Source organism: Pan troglodytes, chromosome 20 (genome assembly GCF_028858775.2).
Source record: "Pan troglodytes isolate AG18354 chromosome 20, NHGRI_mPanTro3-v2.0_pri, whole genome shotgun sequence".
In the NCBI taxonomy this organism is placed as follows: Eukaryota; Metazoa; Chordata; class Mammalia; order Primates; family Hominidae; genus Pan; species Pan troglodytes.
Genome location: NC_072418.2, coordinates 7,390,228 through 7,406,345, shown reverse-complemented (window position 1 = coordinate 7,406,345; position 16,118 = coordinate 7,390,228). Strand labels below are relative to the sequence as shown.

The 16,118-nt window shown below is 59.1% G+C and overlaps 1 protein-coding gene across 14 annotated transcripts in view; it reads right to left on the bottom strand.

Moving 5' to 3' along the window:
• Positions 1-16,118, bottom strand: part of KDM4B (lysine demethylase 4B) — a 186,916-nt gene that overhangs the window by 95,612 nt on the left and 75,186 nt on the right. For 12 of the 14 annotated variants that reach the window (XR_010153676.1, XR_010153677.1, XM_054673181.2 and 9 more), the window contains one exon: positions 10,547-10,740. Coding sequence is in view for 12 of the 14 variants with exons in the window: in XM_054673181.2 (XP_054529156.1) it covers positions 10,547-10,740 (194 nt within the window). In the remaining 2 variants the exon portion in view is untranslated. Of the gene's footprint in view, positions 1-10,546; positions 10,741-15,571; positions 15,939-16,118 lie in introns of those variants that run through there. The other 2 variants (XM_063801033.1, XM_054673184.2) reach the window with 1 other exon arrangement.

The following is a 16,118-nucleotide window of genomic DNA, read 5'->3' as shown; positions in this document are numbered from 1 at the left end:
GCTAAGCAGGGCTTAATATGGTGACTCCATTAGAAATGGCTCCTTCCTCACCCACACCTTCGGGTTCAGGCCACCCTCGCCAATTGGGACACACCCTGTCCTCAAGGCTGCACATCGTCCTGGCACCTGCTCCCAGGACCTGCTGCCCTCCTGATCCCACAGGGCAGCGCTTCAAGGGCAGATCGGACGTCTCTTCAATCTGTGCCTCGTCCGTGAACAAGGACGTGGAGCCAGGGGCACAAGTCAAAGGGTTACTCCAGGCAAAGCTGCTGCATGAGGAACGGAACATCATAAATGCAGCCCCAGTCACAGTTACTGATAGCAAGGCTTACGATCAAAATGAACTTCTTACATGAGCAGCAGGTGAAGAGATGATAGGTCTTTCGCAGAAGCCTCATGCTGGAAACAGCCCAAATGTCTGTCCACGGCAGAATGGAAAAAGTCGACTAAAGTCCAGCCATACAGTGGGGAATTTCACAGCCATGACAATGAGTGCACTGCCACCACACACAACCGGATGAATCTTACACACACACCATTGAGCAGAAACGCAAGGAAATCAGCCCATTTGTAAGACCTTCCAATGCAGCCAACACACAGCCTCACTGCCTGGGCCACAGGCACACGCGGCCTGGCAAAGGGGAGAGGCAAGGGCGCCACCAGCAGAGCCGGGAGGAAGCCGCCACCACAGTGTGCAGAGGGGGCTGGGAAAAGGAGGCACAGGTGGGGGCCGTGTCCTGACATCGAGGTACACAGGGGACAGCCGGAGGGTCATTTGCTAACACACGCACACACACACACACGCATATATATCTGGTACTTACATGCTTTATGTCCGTTTCTGTACCAAATCATGTTTCACAGCAAGAAATGCCTACAAAAGGGAAGCCCCGGGACAGGCAGGGCTCTAGACACCCCAGGACTCCCCGCCCCAGGACTCCCCGCCCCAGGGTCCCCACCCCAGGGCTCTCGACACCCCAGGACTCCCCGCCCTAGGGCTCCCACACTCCTCGAGTGACACATGCCCCGTGCTGCTGCCGTGAGGGTCTCGAAGATGTGATAAAGGTCCCAAATCAGTTAACCTTAAGAAAGGGAGGTGGCTGGGCACAGTGACACACGTCTGTAACCCCAGCACTTTGGGAGGCCAAGGCAGGCAGATCACCTGAGGTCAGGAATTCGAGACCAGCCTAGCCAACATGGTGAAACCCCATCTCTCCTAAAAATACAAAAATCAGCCAAATGTGGCAGCGCGCACCTGTAATCTCAGCTACTCGTGAGGCTGAGGCAGGAGAATTGCTTGAACCTGGGAGGTGGAGGTTGCAGTGAGCCGAGATTACACCAAAGCATTCCAGCCTAGGCAACAGAGCAAGACTCCATCTCAAAAAAAAAAAAGAAAGAAAGAAAGGGAGATGATCCTGGTGGGCCTGACATTCACAGACGACAGCATGGAAAGGGGGGGAGTGCCACTCTGCAGTGGAGACACTGGACATCCACACCCAAGCCGGGTGACCAGGGCCAACATCAGCAGTGACATCACGCTGATGGCTGCGCCTTTGACCCTTGGTAGTATATGTGATGGGAGGGCCCTTCGCCCCTGTGGTCTTCCTCCCTAAAACCCATCACCCCAATCTAACCACAAGAAAAACATCAGACATGCTGATTAGGGGACATACGGATTAGGGGACGTTCTATAAACTCCCTGGCCAGCCCTCCTCAACACTGTCCAGGGCATCAAACACATCGTAATAGCCCAGGGCCCTACGGAGACGGGACAACATCACGTGGGACCCGGATGGGTTCAGGGGACAGAAAAGACAATGGGGGAAGACAGAGGAAATCTGGAGAATGGATCTTAGTTCATAACGCATCAGTGTGGGCCCATCAATGATCACAAGTGTACCACATTGATACAGAATGCTCATAACAGGGAACCCGGTGGGGAACTCTCTGTGGTTACTACCTTCCCACTTTTTCAGTGAATCTAAAACAGGTCTAATAAAGACCTATTTAAAGAGAGAGAAAGGGGGAGAAGACCTCACCAAAAAGTGGATGAAAAACACAAGCACAAGCCTGGGACAAGAATGAGAAGAGGGACCTGCAGGACATTCACCTGCTATGGGGTGTCCTCCCAGCCCCCATCACGGCCACCACCCGACACTCGCCTGCTGCGGGGCGCCCTCCCGGCCCCCATCACGGGCCCACCCGACACTCGCCTGCTGCGGGGCGCCCTCCCGGCCCCCATCACGGCCACACCCGACACTCGCCTGCTGCGGGGCGCCCTCCCGGCCCCCATCACGGGCCCACCGCCCGACACTCGCCTGCTGCGGGGCGCCCTCCCGGCCCCCATCACGGGCCCACCGCCCGACACTCGCCTGCTGCGGGGCGCCCTCCCGGCCCCCATCACGGCCACACCCGACACTCGCCTGCTGCGGGGCGCCCTCCCGGCCCCCATCACGGGCCCACCGCCCGACACTCGCCTGCTGCGGGGCGCCCTCCCGGCCCCCATCACGGGCCCACCGCCCGACACTCGCCTGCTGCGGGGCGCCCTCCCGGCCCCCATCACGGCCACCGCCCGACACTCGCCTGCTGCGGGGCGCCCTCCCGGCCCCCATCACGAGCCCACCGCCCGACACTCGCCTGCTGCGGGGTGCCCTCCCGGCCCCCATCACGGCCACCATCTCTGCTCGCCAAGAAGCCAATTTCCCAAATCCATGGACAATGGTGCCTGCTGTCCAGACACACAGCAGGGCAATCGACCATCCAAACACTGGAAGTCCCCAGCTCAGTGGCACGGCTCTGGAGGAGAGCTTGGAATGCGATTTTCACACAGCAAAAGGCGATATGAAAATTGCTCTGCAGTCCCCGAACAAACACCAAGTGTGTCTGTGTCTGTCCCTGCCAGCTCCCAGCAAGAGCCAGGAGCCAGCCTGCTGGGACAGATCCCACCGACAGGTACGGTGGGAGCTCCGGTGAGTGCCCCGATGTGCCCTGGGTTTCCTGGTCACCCTGTCCTAGAGGTGTTCTCCCAGTCCTTGGGGACGCCATCACGAGACACAGCTGAGAGCCCTGCCTGTCCTGGGGGCACAATCGGGCTGTGATTGCTTAACGTGAGTGAGGTTGGCAGGAGGCTGATCAGGCCAGCCGGAGAAGCTGTGATTCCGGCACCTGTGCCCCACACGCCAGGCGCAGAGATGCAATCCCAGCCTCGCTGTGGACGCCCCAGTGTGAGGCTCAAAGGTCTTTGCAGCATCACGAGTTAATTTTTTGAACGCCAAAGCCAGCTTCTGGTGCTCAGTTCACTCCCCAGTCTTGATAAGCAGGCCTGGGCTGATGGCGTCAGGCCGACAGAGTGGTAGTGACAAGAGCGAGGCAGAGGGCTCGATGATGAGGGCTGGGGAGGGGACCAGGCCAGGGAAAACACAGCTGCCATTCATAGCTCCCATGTGCCGGCCCTCCTGGCCGCAGCCTGGACCACTTACCCAAGCATGGCACCAGCGCCACACGCCACGCTCTAGGCCACATGGCTGCAATGCCCTGCTGGCAGCTCAGCTCCTGGCCCGAGTTCTCACAGCTAAGTGGGTAAAGTCCAGTTCTCAGTTACCCAGCAGAATCCCAGGTCTCGTCTTCTGGGCAGAGTCCCAGGGGGCCAGACTCCCTCCCAGACAGCCTATGTGACTGGAGACCCTTGTTTCTCTAACAAACACATGTACATGTGTACGCATGTGCGTGCGCGCGCACACACACACACACACACACACACATTCTCTCTCTCTCAGGGAACTCGGCATCACAGTTCACTGGATCTGAGCAGGTTCCAGGATATGGGACTTCCAGTTTTAAAACTGGGAAAGGGTTGGGCTCACACCTGCAATCCCAATACTTTGGGAGGCTGAGGCAGGAGCATCATTTGATCCCAAGAGTTCGAGACCAGCCCAGGCAACAAGGGGAGACCCCATCTCTACAAAAAATTTTAAAATTTGCCAGTTGTGGTGCACGTGCCTGTGGTCCCAGCTATTTAGGAGGCTGAAGGGAGAGGATCACCTGAGCCCAGAAGGTTAAGGTTGCAGTGAGCTGTGATCACACGACTGCACTCCAGCCTGGATGACAGAGCAAGACTCCATCTAAAATAAAATAAATAAAGCTAGGAGAGCTGAGCTGGTCACTGAGGCCCACTCACGCACAGGAATAAAGAACCGCTGCACTGATGCTGTGGCCACAGTCGCCATCAGAAGCAGAGGATTGGGACAGGTGACCACGAAGGAGCTTCCCGCCTGCCCACGGCCACGCTCCTCAAACAGGGAAGCTGGGCACCAGGTGTGCCTGGCCACACAGCAACCCATGTGGACCCAGAGCCAGTCAGCCGGGACGCTGGGCCCCTGGGCTGGTGCTGAGCACTGCTGGGGGGTAGTGGCTGGTCTGGGCTGGTGGCAACTACTACTCAGGCGTAGCAGCTGGCCTGGGCACTGGGCCTGGGGGCCTCACTTGCTTGTGACAACAACTGTCTTCTCTCAAAAAGACGTTCCTTCTGCAGAGAGGGGACACCCCTCATCAAGAGTCTCCCCAGATAACCTCATGCAGGCTAGACAGCTGTCTCTACAAGGATACGGCTCCCAGGGACCATGGGCTGGGGCCACTGCAGCGGGTCTCAGTGAGCCAGGGAGGAAGTGCTGAGGCCTTGGCGGGCAGGAACCTGGGCCCTGAGCAAGCTGCCTTGGCTCCTGACACCTTATCATTTTCTAATGACCAGGGTCCCTCTGCCTCCCTACTGGTCTGATCTGCTCTCCGTGGGAGCTCTCTGTTCTAAACCGCTTCTTCCTTTTCTATTTCTGTCATCCTGGCTCAGTGTGTGTGGCTGGGAAGAGACCTGGCTGCGGTCCCCTGCCTGGGAGCGAGGCACGCATCGGGCTGCCCCCGTCAGCCTGGTGGGTCTTCTCAGTCTGACCTCCCGGGGCACTGCAGCGGCTCTGAGCTGCCAATGCAGCCCTGTCCCTAGGCACCCTAGCCAGGGTTGGGCCTCGGGTGGCAAGGAGAGGAGGGAGCAACTATCTCGCTCCTGCATCTTGTTCTGGTGACAGAGTGCAGTGTGGGGAAGCTGAGTTATTAAAACCAATCTGTGAAGCTGTCAGGCTCCAGGCAATTTCCATTTCAACCCAGTGCTCAGCTCAGGCTACGCCACCCCTGTGGGGACACCAATCTCCGCCAGAGCTGTCTCTGCGGCCACCCAACCTCTGGTGGCCCAGCCAGAGCAAAGCGGCTGGGAGGAATGCCCCAGGTCACTGAGGGGGGCCGTGCCTTATGGTCAGTAGACTGGGACCCTAGGTCCCCACTGCTGGTGGGACCCCCCGGGTCCCGGGCTCAGAAGCTGGAAGTCCCAGTGGTTGGCTCGCCAGCAGCAGCAGTACAAACCCACACCAGGGTCCCCGGGCACCAGCGCGCTACCCCATGGGCCTTCAGGCTGCTGCCTGGGACGGGCTCGCCAGCTCCATCACCCACCAGACTCCTGGGTCCCACTCCAAGGGACAGGGCAGAGGCCATTGTGGGGCCCGACAGTGCCACCTGCAGCCAGGCTGAGGGAGCCCAGGAGGGAGGGAGGTGTCTGCCCCCAGGCAGGAGCTGCCAGCAGGAGATGGAGCTGGGAGGTGGGTGGGCCAGGGAGGTCCTGAGGGGCAGTTAGGCGGGCAGCAGAGGGGTAAGGGAACAGGCCCGCAGCCTCCACCCCAAGAACAGCCTGGCTTGGCCTGGGTGGGCGACAGACTCATCCACCCCAGGCTCTGCCTTCCACCCACCTGCGGCCACAGGGCAGGAAGCCCGGGCTGGTCCACTGCAGCCCTGGTACCCACCCTCCCCACCCCCACCCCCAGTGTCTGGAGCACGGTTCCTCGGTGCACACATGCGCCCATGCACACACACACATGCATGCACACCTCCAGGGACACCCATGAAGCAAAAGACGGCTATGCCTGCTAGGACTCAAGTTTCCCTGGCAGCAAGAAGAAAAGATGCTGTGAAATTCCCATGAGAGAGAACGCCAGAGAGAAAACTCAAGGTGTAGCTGAATCAAAAGGGAAAATTCTCGGCTTGCAGCTCCTTAAAGGTCAAGGGAGGCTGGTGGAGTTTTCTGATAATCCCCTCTCCCCCGGCCTCCCCAGCAGCCCTCCCCGCAGCACTCAGGAAGGTCTGGCTCATAGCAGCCCAGGATGGCCAAGAGCAACTGGGGGCTCCGTGCCCTTCACGGGAGCACAAGCTCCGAGACCCCCACCTCCCACACCTGCACCGGAGACTGAGTGTGTCCTAGGTAAACAGAGGCAGGAGAGGGTGGGCGGAGCGATCCCCTGAGGAAACAGCCAGAGATGAGACCATGGGGGACCCGCATCCTGCCTGGCGCAATGGGGGATTTCCAGACTGCCGCGGGTCATGGGCAGGTCAAGGTCGCAGTCAGGGCAAGCGCTCCTTCGCCCCGCTGCTCTTGGGGGCTTCACCTGAGTGCAGGATGACCCCCCTTCTGACAAGCGGAGCTGCAGAGACCCTGGGGGACACCCCCTTCCCTAAGCCTGAGCAGAGGCCTCTGTGGCTGCCGCGCACCTGCGCTGGCCCCGCGGCACTCCTCAGGAGGGCCTTCCTCTCGCCGCCTTGGAGCCGGTGCAAGCAGCTGACCACGTCCCATCAGCTCACGACGTCCTCGGGAGTCCCTGCAGCCCCAGGAACATGCTGATCCCCCATCTGGCTTCCCTGCTGCAGTGAGAGCCAAAGCTTCTGCTCTTGGCGGTGGCCCACAGTCCCCTAAACACCCCCAACACTGCCCTGCAGGGTGTCTGATGGGTTGGGGGCAAAAGGGCACCCGAAGCCTCGGCCAGGTCCCAGCCCGGCACATGGGTGCACAGGACTGAACAGTGGGCACTTTCCCAGGCAGCGTGGGCCAGGGCCCTCGAGGGGGGATGGCCACTCCACTCTCTTCTTTGGGGTGCACAGCACAATCCGACTGACCCAGAAGTGCCCTGGGACCAGCAACTCTCCCAGGGCTGGCCGAGACCCAACATCCTCCCACCCCGGCCTGGAACTCTCTTCTAGGGGCATGTGGCATGTGATGCCGCTGGCGACACTGCGCTCAGCCTCGTGGCGACACCTGTGTTTCGTGCCTGGCCTGGGCGGCTCAGGAGGGTGGGCCCTGCAGGGGCTGCCACAGGTGCAGGTTGGGGAGGGGATGCCTGGAGGGGAACAGCCGCAGGACCGGCCTTGGAGGGTCAGCTCGGCTAAACCACCCCCACCCCAGGTTCCAGGAGGGTCTTTTTATTTATTTATTTTTTATTTATTTTGAGACGGAGTCTCACTCTGTCGCCCAGGCTGGAGTGCAGGGGTGTGATCTCCGCTCACTGCAAGCTCTGCCTCCTGGGTTCACACCATTCTCCTGCCTCAGCCTCCCGAGTAGCTGGGATTATAGGCACCTGCCACCACACCTGGCTCATTTTTTGTATTTTTAGTAGAGACGGGGTTTCACCGTGTTAGCCAAGATGCTCTCGATTTCCTGACCTCATGATCCACCCGCCTCGGCCTCCCAAAGTGCTGGGATTACAGGCGCAAACCACCGCGCCCGGCCCCAGGAGAGTCTTGATCTATGGCAAGGAGTGTGGCCTGGGACAGTGGCTTCTATGGGGCACAGCCTTCAGGACACCGACCCCAGGCCACCACCCCACCCAGGAAGACCCTGGAATACAGGGTCAAGTGGAAAGCTCGGACCCTCCCCACACCCACCTGCACTCCGGCCCCCCCAGCCTGGGTGACAGAAGGGGCTGCGGGAAGTCGGCGGGGGGAAGTTGCAGGTGCTGGCTCTGGTTTCAATCCCCATTGCCAAAGAGATTTTGAGGCGCTCAGTCTCTTCAGATATTCTTAGCCCCGCTGCCTGAGAGCACCACAGAAGCCAGCCTTTTGAAGCATGTTTCTGCCTGTTATTGACACCAGGCTGTTCACGTCACTTTGACACACAAATCAAGCTACCAAAGTAGCAACAGACCCAGAAAGCTTTAATAAAATGCTGTAAACCTGAGTACATTGACACTTTCTTTAAAATGCCACTGGAATACTCTGAAATGGTTGCAATTAAGCGGCTGCAGATGCAAGCGGAACAGTGTAATGAGGGAGACAGACGGGGCGCAGCCTTGCTGATCTCTTGGCTGGGAGCCCTACCTACCCCAAGGGCCCGAGGAGGGGAGAGGGGGGAAGCATCTCCCAGGGGCCTGAGTAGCTTCCTGAACCCCAGCCCAAGGACCAGAAGCCAGGCACTCTTTCCAGTTACCTTGTCCCCACCCCCCTGCAAGTTGGGAGGGCAGCCTGGAGGGGTAGTCAGCTCCCACAGCACACAGTGAGGATCCAAGAGGCTCCGGCAAGTCACCAAGCCTCTCTGTGCCAGGCCCCTGCTGGGAGCTGGGACACGGGGTGACCAGGGCCCCTACCATCTGCTGGGGAGGACTGATAGCCCGTAGTAGACCTTGGCTAATGCTGGGGTCACCTGGTCTATGCCTGTCGCAGGCATGGGGTGCCGTGGGAACATCTGGGGCCCCGCCTCAGCCCTGGTGAGAGAGCAGCGAAGGGGCCCTGCGTGCTAAGCAGGCTGAGCTGACTGTGGGGGCGAGTGGGGAGCTCTGGGGGGTTGAGGGCATGCCCTGCAGCTAGAGCCTACACTGTGGCTCCTCTCAGGCCCCTCATGCCAGGCCCCACCCCTGCCATCCCCACCCCTTCCTGGGCAGAAACCAAGACCAAGGTCAGGGCGCTTCCGGAATTCCCTTCCCGAAAGAACTGTTGCCTACTCAATGCTGCCCCGCCCCGGCTGTCTCCCCTGAGCCATCTCCCATGACGGGTCATGGGGAAGGGTAGACATGGGGGTGGCAGCTGGACGCCTGCGGCACCAGGCGAAGCAGAGGAGGGGTGCAGTGAGGGGCATTCGGGGAGAGGTGCGGGATGCCCTCAGAGGCTGCGTCCTGGATGAACCAGCTCAGGAGAGGCCCTCGGCTCCTGGCGCATCCCTATCAGTCCCTCCGACGGCCTGTGGCCAGGCCCCACTGCCGCCTCCAGGGAGCCACTGTCGCCTCCTCCCGCAGAGGCCCCTCTGACCTAGCAGCAGGCACCCCCGGCCCTGGCATCTGACCCATAGCAGCCCCAGCCCCAGGGTCTCCCCCAGCCCAGGCTCCCACGACAGCCAGCAACCCCCGGGGCCCCTCACAGGAGACCGAGCTGCTGGCACTGCAGTCCTTGGCACTGAAGTCCTCATGTCTGACTCACTGGCTGGTCCCCCATCTCCCATGTCCCTGACCCCCCTGCTTCTGTCTGGCTGGGCCTCCTTGCCGGCTGCTCGCCACTTCCCGCCCCACAGGGGCTCTCTGCACAGGGCAGACGGTCCCTATGGAGGCACAAACCCGGTCACACCATGGGCTTCCCGCTGCCCACGCACCCCTGGGAGGCCACGCTTTGCCCCAAGTCACATGGGGTCCTCTACAGGGCCTTCCCCTTGGGCTCCACCTGCGCTTGGGACGCAGGTGAGGATGCGCACAGCTCGCCCCTTCCTGCTCATTGTGCTTTTTTTTAACGAAGAGGTACAGCATTCTCCCCCGCCCCCCTCTCCCCGCTTACAACTCCAACCCAGGGAAGGGCCAGGCAAGGCGGAGCTCCCACGCCCTCCAGGCAGAGGCTCCGTTCTCCTCCAGCGCGAGGACGGCCTGGGAAGATTCCAGGCGTGAGCGCGGCCCCGGGAAGGGCGGGAGCGCCACCTAGCGGCCCTTGGAGGACAGCGCAGGGCAGCCCCGCGGAGCACCCAGCAGGTTCCGCAGTCACAAGCAGAGCCCAGTGACACAGGGGCGCACACACGCGTGCATACTCACACTCACACACTCACGTGCGCACTCACATGCGCGCGCACACGTGCACATTCACACACACCCCCACACGGCCTCGCTGCGGACGTGCACAGGGAGCCAGGAGAAGGTCCTGGAACTCAGCCCGCCACAGCAGCGCCCACGCTGCACCCGGCACCTCCCGGGCAGGGGCAGGTCCACCACACTCCACACAGGGCTGCAGCGCCACGCCCTGCCCTCCTAACTGTAGGGCCTGGCCCAGATGTGCCAGGGCGGAGACTGCGAGGGAGCGGCTGCAGGGTCATCCTGGCCAGGCCCCTCTGGGCAGCATGGACAGTGTCCCTTCACCAGGAACGTCTCCACTTGGCTGTGAGGCAGCACAGCCTGGGCAGCTCAGGAGGCTCAAGACCACGCTCCTGGCCATGGGGACACCTGGGGCCGCTCACAGCTCAATGGGGGGCACTCCGGGGTACAAAGCGCAAGCTCTAGGGGTCTGGGAGCTTCGGCTCTGGGGGTGCACATCCCCCACCCCAAAGCTGGTGGGTGACCCCAGGCGGTCCGGAAGATCTCCAGCCGTCATAGGCCGACCTTTGCGGCCTCACCTGGTGGGGCCCCTGCCACGGCGCCCAGCCATGTACCCGGGATCGACCCCCTCCCGACGGGCTCTCGGTCCGGCCGGCGGCAGGGCCAGTGCAGACACTCACCAGGACTTAGGCTCCCCAAAGTGCAGGTAGTTGATGCTGTACAGGTCCATGTCCTCGGTGTGCCAGGCGAAGGTGGTCTTCCACATGCCGAAGTACAGGTAGGGCGTGTTCACGCCCTCGATGATGGTGCCGCACTCGCGCTCCACCATGTCCAGGATGGTCCGGAGGCTCCCGATGTTCCACTGGGCCACGTCCTGTGGGGCGGCAGAGCAGTGTCGGCAACCGCCCGGCCACCCCCAGAACCTGCGAGCCCTGGGGTGCAGGCTAATTCTCCCCAGAGTCCCAGGGGTCGCTGCCCATCCTCCTCCACCCCAGTATCTGCGGCCCCCCCAGGGGCTGGTCATACCCTGCAGACCAGGGGCTGGTCTTACTCTGTGTGAGATTCTTGCCCAGGCTGGAGTGCAGTGGCAGAATCATAGCTCACTGCAGCCTCAACCTCCCAGGCTCAGGTAATCCTCCAGCCTCAGTCTCCTGAGTACCTGGGACTATAGGCTATAGGCGTGAGAAACCACACCTGGCTAATTTTTACATTTTTTTTTTGTAGAGATGAAGTCTCACTCTGTTGCCCAGGCTGGTCTCGAACTCCTGGGCTCAATGGTCCCTCCCACTTTGGCCCCTCCAAGCGCTGGGGCTGCAGGCATAAGCCGCCATACCCAGCCCAGACACCTTTTCTGAAGGGCTCACCGCCAGCTTGGCCCTTCCAGGAAGGGCCCCATCGCACATGCCAGCGTGCACCAGGCAGGCAGGGCCTGTCAGATTCCACTGAGCTGCGTGCTTCCTGCTGGGTGGAGGCCTTGTTGTGAAGTCTGCAGTTTGGGAGTGCATAATTAACACGCCTCTAAGTCAATGACACGGAAGGAGAAAAACAGTCACCACTTGGGGCTAACCCAGCGATGGTACCGGAGCCAAGGCCCAGTGACAGCCCTTCCACAGCTTCTGACCGAGGAGACGAAGACAGTTTTCAGAACTAGGCAAACAAGAACGGAATCCCCACCCGCCAGGCACATCTATTCTTAATGCCACAAGCAAACAAACCCCATCCTGTCCCAAGAGCTCATAAGATACACATTAGTCACTGCAGTCCCCGGAGAGGCTCATGGCCTGCTGAGAGGCCGAGAGGAGCCCAGACACACATGAACGTGAGCTGCTCTCACAGCCCGAATCCACCCCCCACCAGCTGTTCCTGCACCTGCACGACCGGCCCTCAGACTTGGCAAGACCAGCGGTTCCTTTGCAAGGTGAGCCCTGGCAGGAGCCCAGAAGAGGTGAGGAGGGAGGCAGTGATGAGACCCAGATGGGGAGGAGGGAGGCCCCAGGCACAGGCTGAGCTGGGCGCAAATTCATCCTGGGACCACAGCAAGTCGCTTCTCTGCTGTGGGCTGTTTCCCCCGCTGTAAAAGTAGGCTAGTGCATAGGCTAGGCATGGCAAACACATGGCAAGGAAACCCTGAAGCTTCCTCTGGCACCTGTGGCAGGTCGGCCTGGGCTGGCACAGCCTGCGTGCGGCTGCAGAGTCCCTCCCGGGTCATCACTACAGGCCAAGTGCAGGCCAGCCAACCCAGAGGCTCTCATGCACTGGAGTCTGAGGCTGAACTTTCACTTAAAAACAATCAGGCAGGATCCGTAAGAGAAAGACAAGCCCCAGTCAGAAAGAAAATACTTGCAAGTCACAACTGATAACCAAAATACACAGCAAACTCTCAAATTTAACCAGAAGAAAACAAACAGCATGGTTAAAAAACAGAAAAAGATGGCCAGGCGCGGTAGCTCACGCCTGTAATCCCAGCACTTTGGGAGGCCAAGGCGGGTGGATCACCTGAGGTCAGGAGCTTGAGACCAGCCTGGCCAACATGACAACACCTCGTCTCTACTAAAAATACAAAAATTAGGCTGGACATGGTGGCTCATGCCTGTAAATCCCAGCACTTTGGGAGGCCAAGGCGGGCAGATCACGAAGTCAAGAGATGGAGACCATCCTGGCCAACATGGTGAAACCCCATCGCTACTAAAAATTCAAAAATTAGCTGGGCGTGGTGGCGGGCACCGTAGTTCCAGCCTGGTGACAGAGCAAGACTCCATCTCAAAAAAAAAAAGAAAGAAAATTAGCTGGGTGTGGTGGCAGGCGCCTGTAATGTAATCCCAGCTACTTGGGAAGCTGAGGCACAGAAATATTGAACCCAGGAAGTGGAGGTTGCAGTGAGCCTAGATCACGCCACTGCACTCCAACCTGGGCAACAGAGCGAGACTCCATCTCAAACAACAACAACAACAACAACAAACTGGGCAAAAGACATGAAGAGAGCTCACCAAGGAAACACACAGATGGCAACCAGGCATGCAAAGGGGCCCCGCCGCGAAGGCAGCCATCGGGGGAATGCAGATTGAAATGGCAATGAGACAGCGCAACACGCCTCCCAGGGTGGCCAGGACGCACAACACCGACAACTCCAGATGAGGGCGGGGAAGCGGGGCCCTGGGAACGTTCATTCGCTGCTGCTAGGAGCACACAGTGGGACAGGTGAGCGGGAGGACAGTTTGGTGGCGTCTTAAAAAACTAAACGTCCTCTCACCACGTGGTCCAGCAACTGTACTCCTTGGTATTTACCCAAAGGAGATGAAAACTTCTGCCCACATTGACCAAACTTGGAAGGGTCCTTCAATAGGTGAATGAGCAGGCACACTGTGGTGCACCCGGACAATGGAGTATTATTCAGCGCTGAAAAGAAATGAGCTCTCAAGCCATGAAAAATGGAGCAAACTTGAACACCTATTGCTTGGTCAAAGAGGCCAATGGGAAAAGGCTACTGACTGTAGGATTCCAGCTCACGGCATTCTGGAAAAGGCTGAGCTATGGAGACAGTGAGACATCAGTGGTTGCCTGGGGCACGGGAGAGGGATGGGGGAGAGGGAGGAATGACGAGGTGGAGCTGAGGGGATCATTAGAGTGGTGGGATGACTCCATGTGACACTGTAATCCCAGCTACTCGGGAGGCTGAGGCAGGAGAATCGCTTGAACCCAGGAGGCAAGGTTGCAGAGAGCTGAGATTGCGCCACTGCACTGCAGCCTAGGTGACAGAGCAAGACTGTCTCAAAGACAAAGAAACAAACACACAAGAAACGTTCACAGCACCATTATTCAAAATAGCCAAAAAGAGAACACAGCCCAAATGTCCGTCAGCAGATGAACCGATCAACACCGCGCGGGATAAGGTGGACACCCCCACTCCGATAAACACCACGCGGGATAAGGTGGACACCCCACTCCGATAAATGCCACGCAGGATATGGTGGACACCCCCGTTCCGATAAACACTGCACGGGATAAGGTGGACACCCCCACTCCGATAAACACCGCGTGGGATAAGGTGGACACCCCCACTCCGATAAACACCGCACGGGATAAGGTGGACACCCCCACTCCGATAAACACCACGCGGGATAAGGTGGACACCCCCACTCCGATAAACACCGCGTGGGATAAGGTGGACACCCCCACTCCGATAAACACCGCACGGGATAAGGTGGACACCCCCACTCCGATAAACACCGCACGGGATAAGGTGGACACCCCACTCCGATAAATGCCACGCGGGATATGGTGGACACCCCCGTTCCGATAAACACCGCACGGGATAAGGTGGACACCCCCACTCCGATAAACACCGCGTGGGATAAGGTGGATACCCCACTCCAATAAACACCGCGTGGGATAAGGTGGACACCCCCACTCCGATAAACACCGCGTGGGATAAGGTGGACACCCCCACTCCGATAAACACCACGCGGGATAAGGTGGACACCCCCGTTCCGATAAACACCGCGTGGGATAAGGTGGACACCCCCACTCCGATAAACACCACGCGGGATAAGGTGGACACCCCCGTTCCGATAAACACTGCGTGGGATAAGGTGGACACCCCCACTCCGATAAACACCACGCGGGATAAGGTGGACACCCCACTCCGATAAATGCCACGCGGGATATGGTGGACACCCCCGTTCCGATAAACACCGCGTGGGATAAGGTGGACACCTCCACTCCGATAAACACCGCACGGGATAAGGTGGACACCCCACTCCAATAAACACAGCGTGGGATAAGGTGGATACCCCCACTCCGATAAACACCACGCAGGATACGGTGGACACCCCCACTCCGATAAATGCCACGCAGGATAAGGTGGACACCCCCACTCCGATAAATGCTGCGCGGGATAAGGTGGACACCCCCACTCCGATAAACACCGCATGGGATAAGGTGGACACCCCCACTCCGATAAACACAGAGTGGGATAAGGTGGACACCCCACTCTGATAAACACCACGCGGGATAAGGTGGACACCCCCACTCCGATAAACACCACGCAGGATACAGTGGACACCCCCACTCCGATAAATGCCACGCAGGATATGGTGGACACCCCCACTCCGATAAATGCCACGCAGGATACGGTGGACACCCCCACTCCGATAAACACCACGCAGGATACGGTGGACACCCCCACTCCGATAAATGCCACGCAGGATATGGTGGACACCCCACTCTGATAAACACCACGCAGGATATGGTGGACACCCCCACTCTGATAAACACCACGCAGGATATGATGGACACCCCACTCCGATAAACACCACGTAGGATATGGTGGACACCCCCACTCCGATAAACACAGCGCGGGATACGGTGGACACCCCCACTCCGATAAACACCACGCAAGATACGGTGGACCCCCCCACTCCGATAAACACCACGCGGGATAAGGTGGACACCCCCACTCCGATAAACACAGCACGGGATAAGGTAGACACCCCACTCCGATAAACACAGAGTGGGATAAGGTGGACACCCCACTCCGATAAACGACGTGCGGGATAAGGGGGACACCCCGGCTCCAAAAATCCAAAACCCGAAAAGCTCCAAGGTCCCAAATGTTCTGAGTACCGATAACGACGCCACAAGTGAAAACTTTCACAGCTGACCTCATGTGACCGGTCACAGTTAAGACACAGTCAAAACTTCGCTTTGTGCACAAAATTATTAAAAACTTTGTATAAAGTTATCTTCAAGCTACATGTGTAAAGTGTACGCGAAATACAGATGAATTTTGTGTTTAGACTTGAGTCTGTGGAACTGCAGGTCCCGGTGTCGGCGGTGGGGCCGGGTGGGAGGTGGCTGCACCGTGGGTGGATTGCTCATGTCTCCTGAATGGTTTAGCACCATCCCCGCGGTGCTGTTCTCAGGGCAGTGAGTGCTCGCGAAACCTGGCTGTTGAAAAGCCTACGGAGCCTCCCCCTCACTCTCTCCTGCTGTGTAAGATGGATCAGCTCCTCCTTCACCTTTGCCACGACTCTAAGTTTCCTGAGGCCTCCCCAGCCATGTTTCTTGCAGAGCCTGCAAAAACGTGAACCAATTAAACCTTTTCTTTATTCACTACCCAGTCTCAGGTGTTTGTTTCTTTTTTTTTTTTCTTGTGACGTAGTCTCATTTTTGCCCAGGCTGCGGGGCAGTGGCGCGATCTTGGCTCACTGCAACCTCCACCTCCCGGGTTCAAGCGATTCTCCTGCCTCAGCC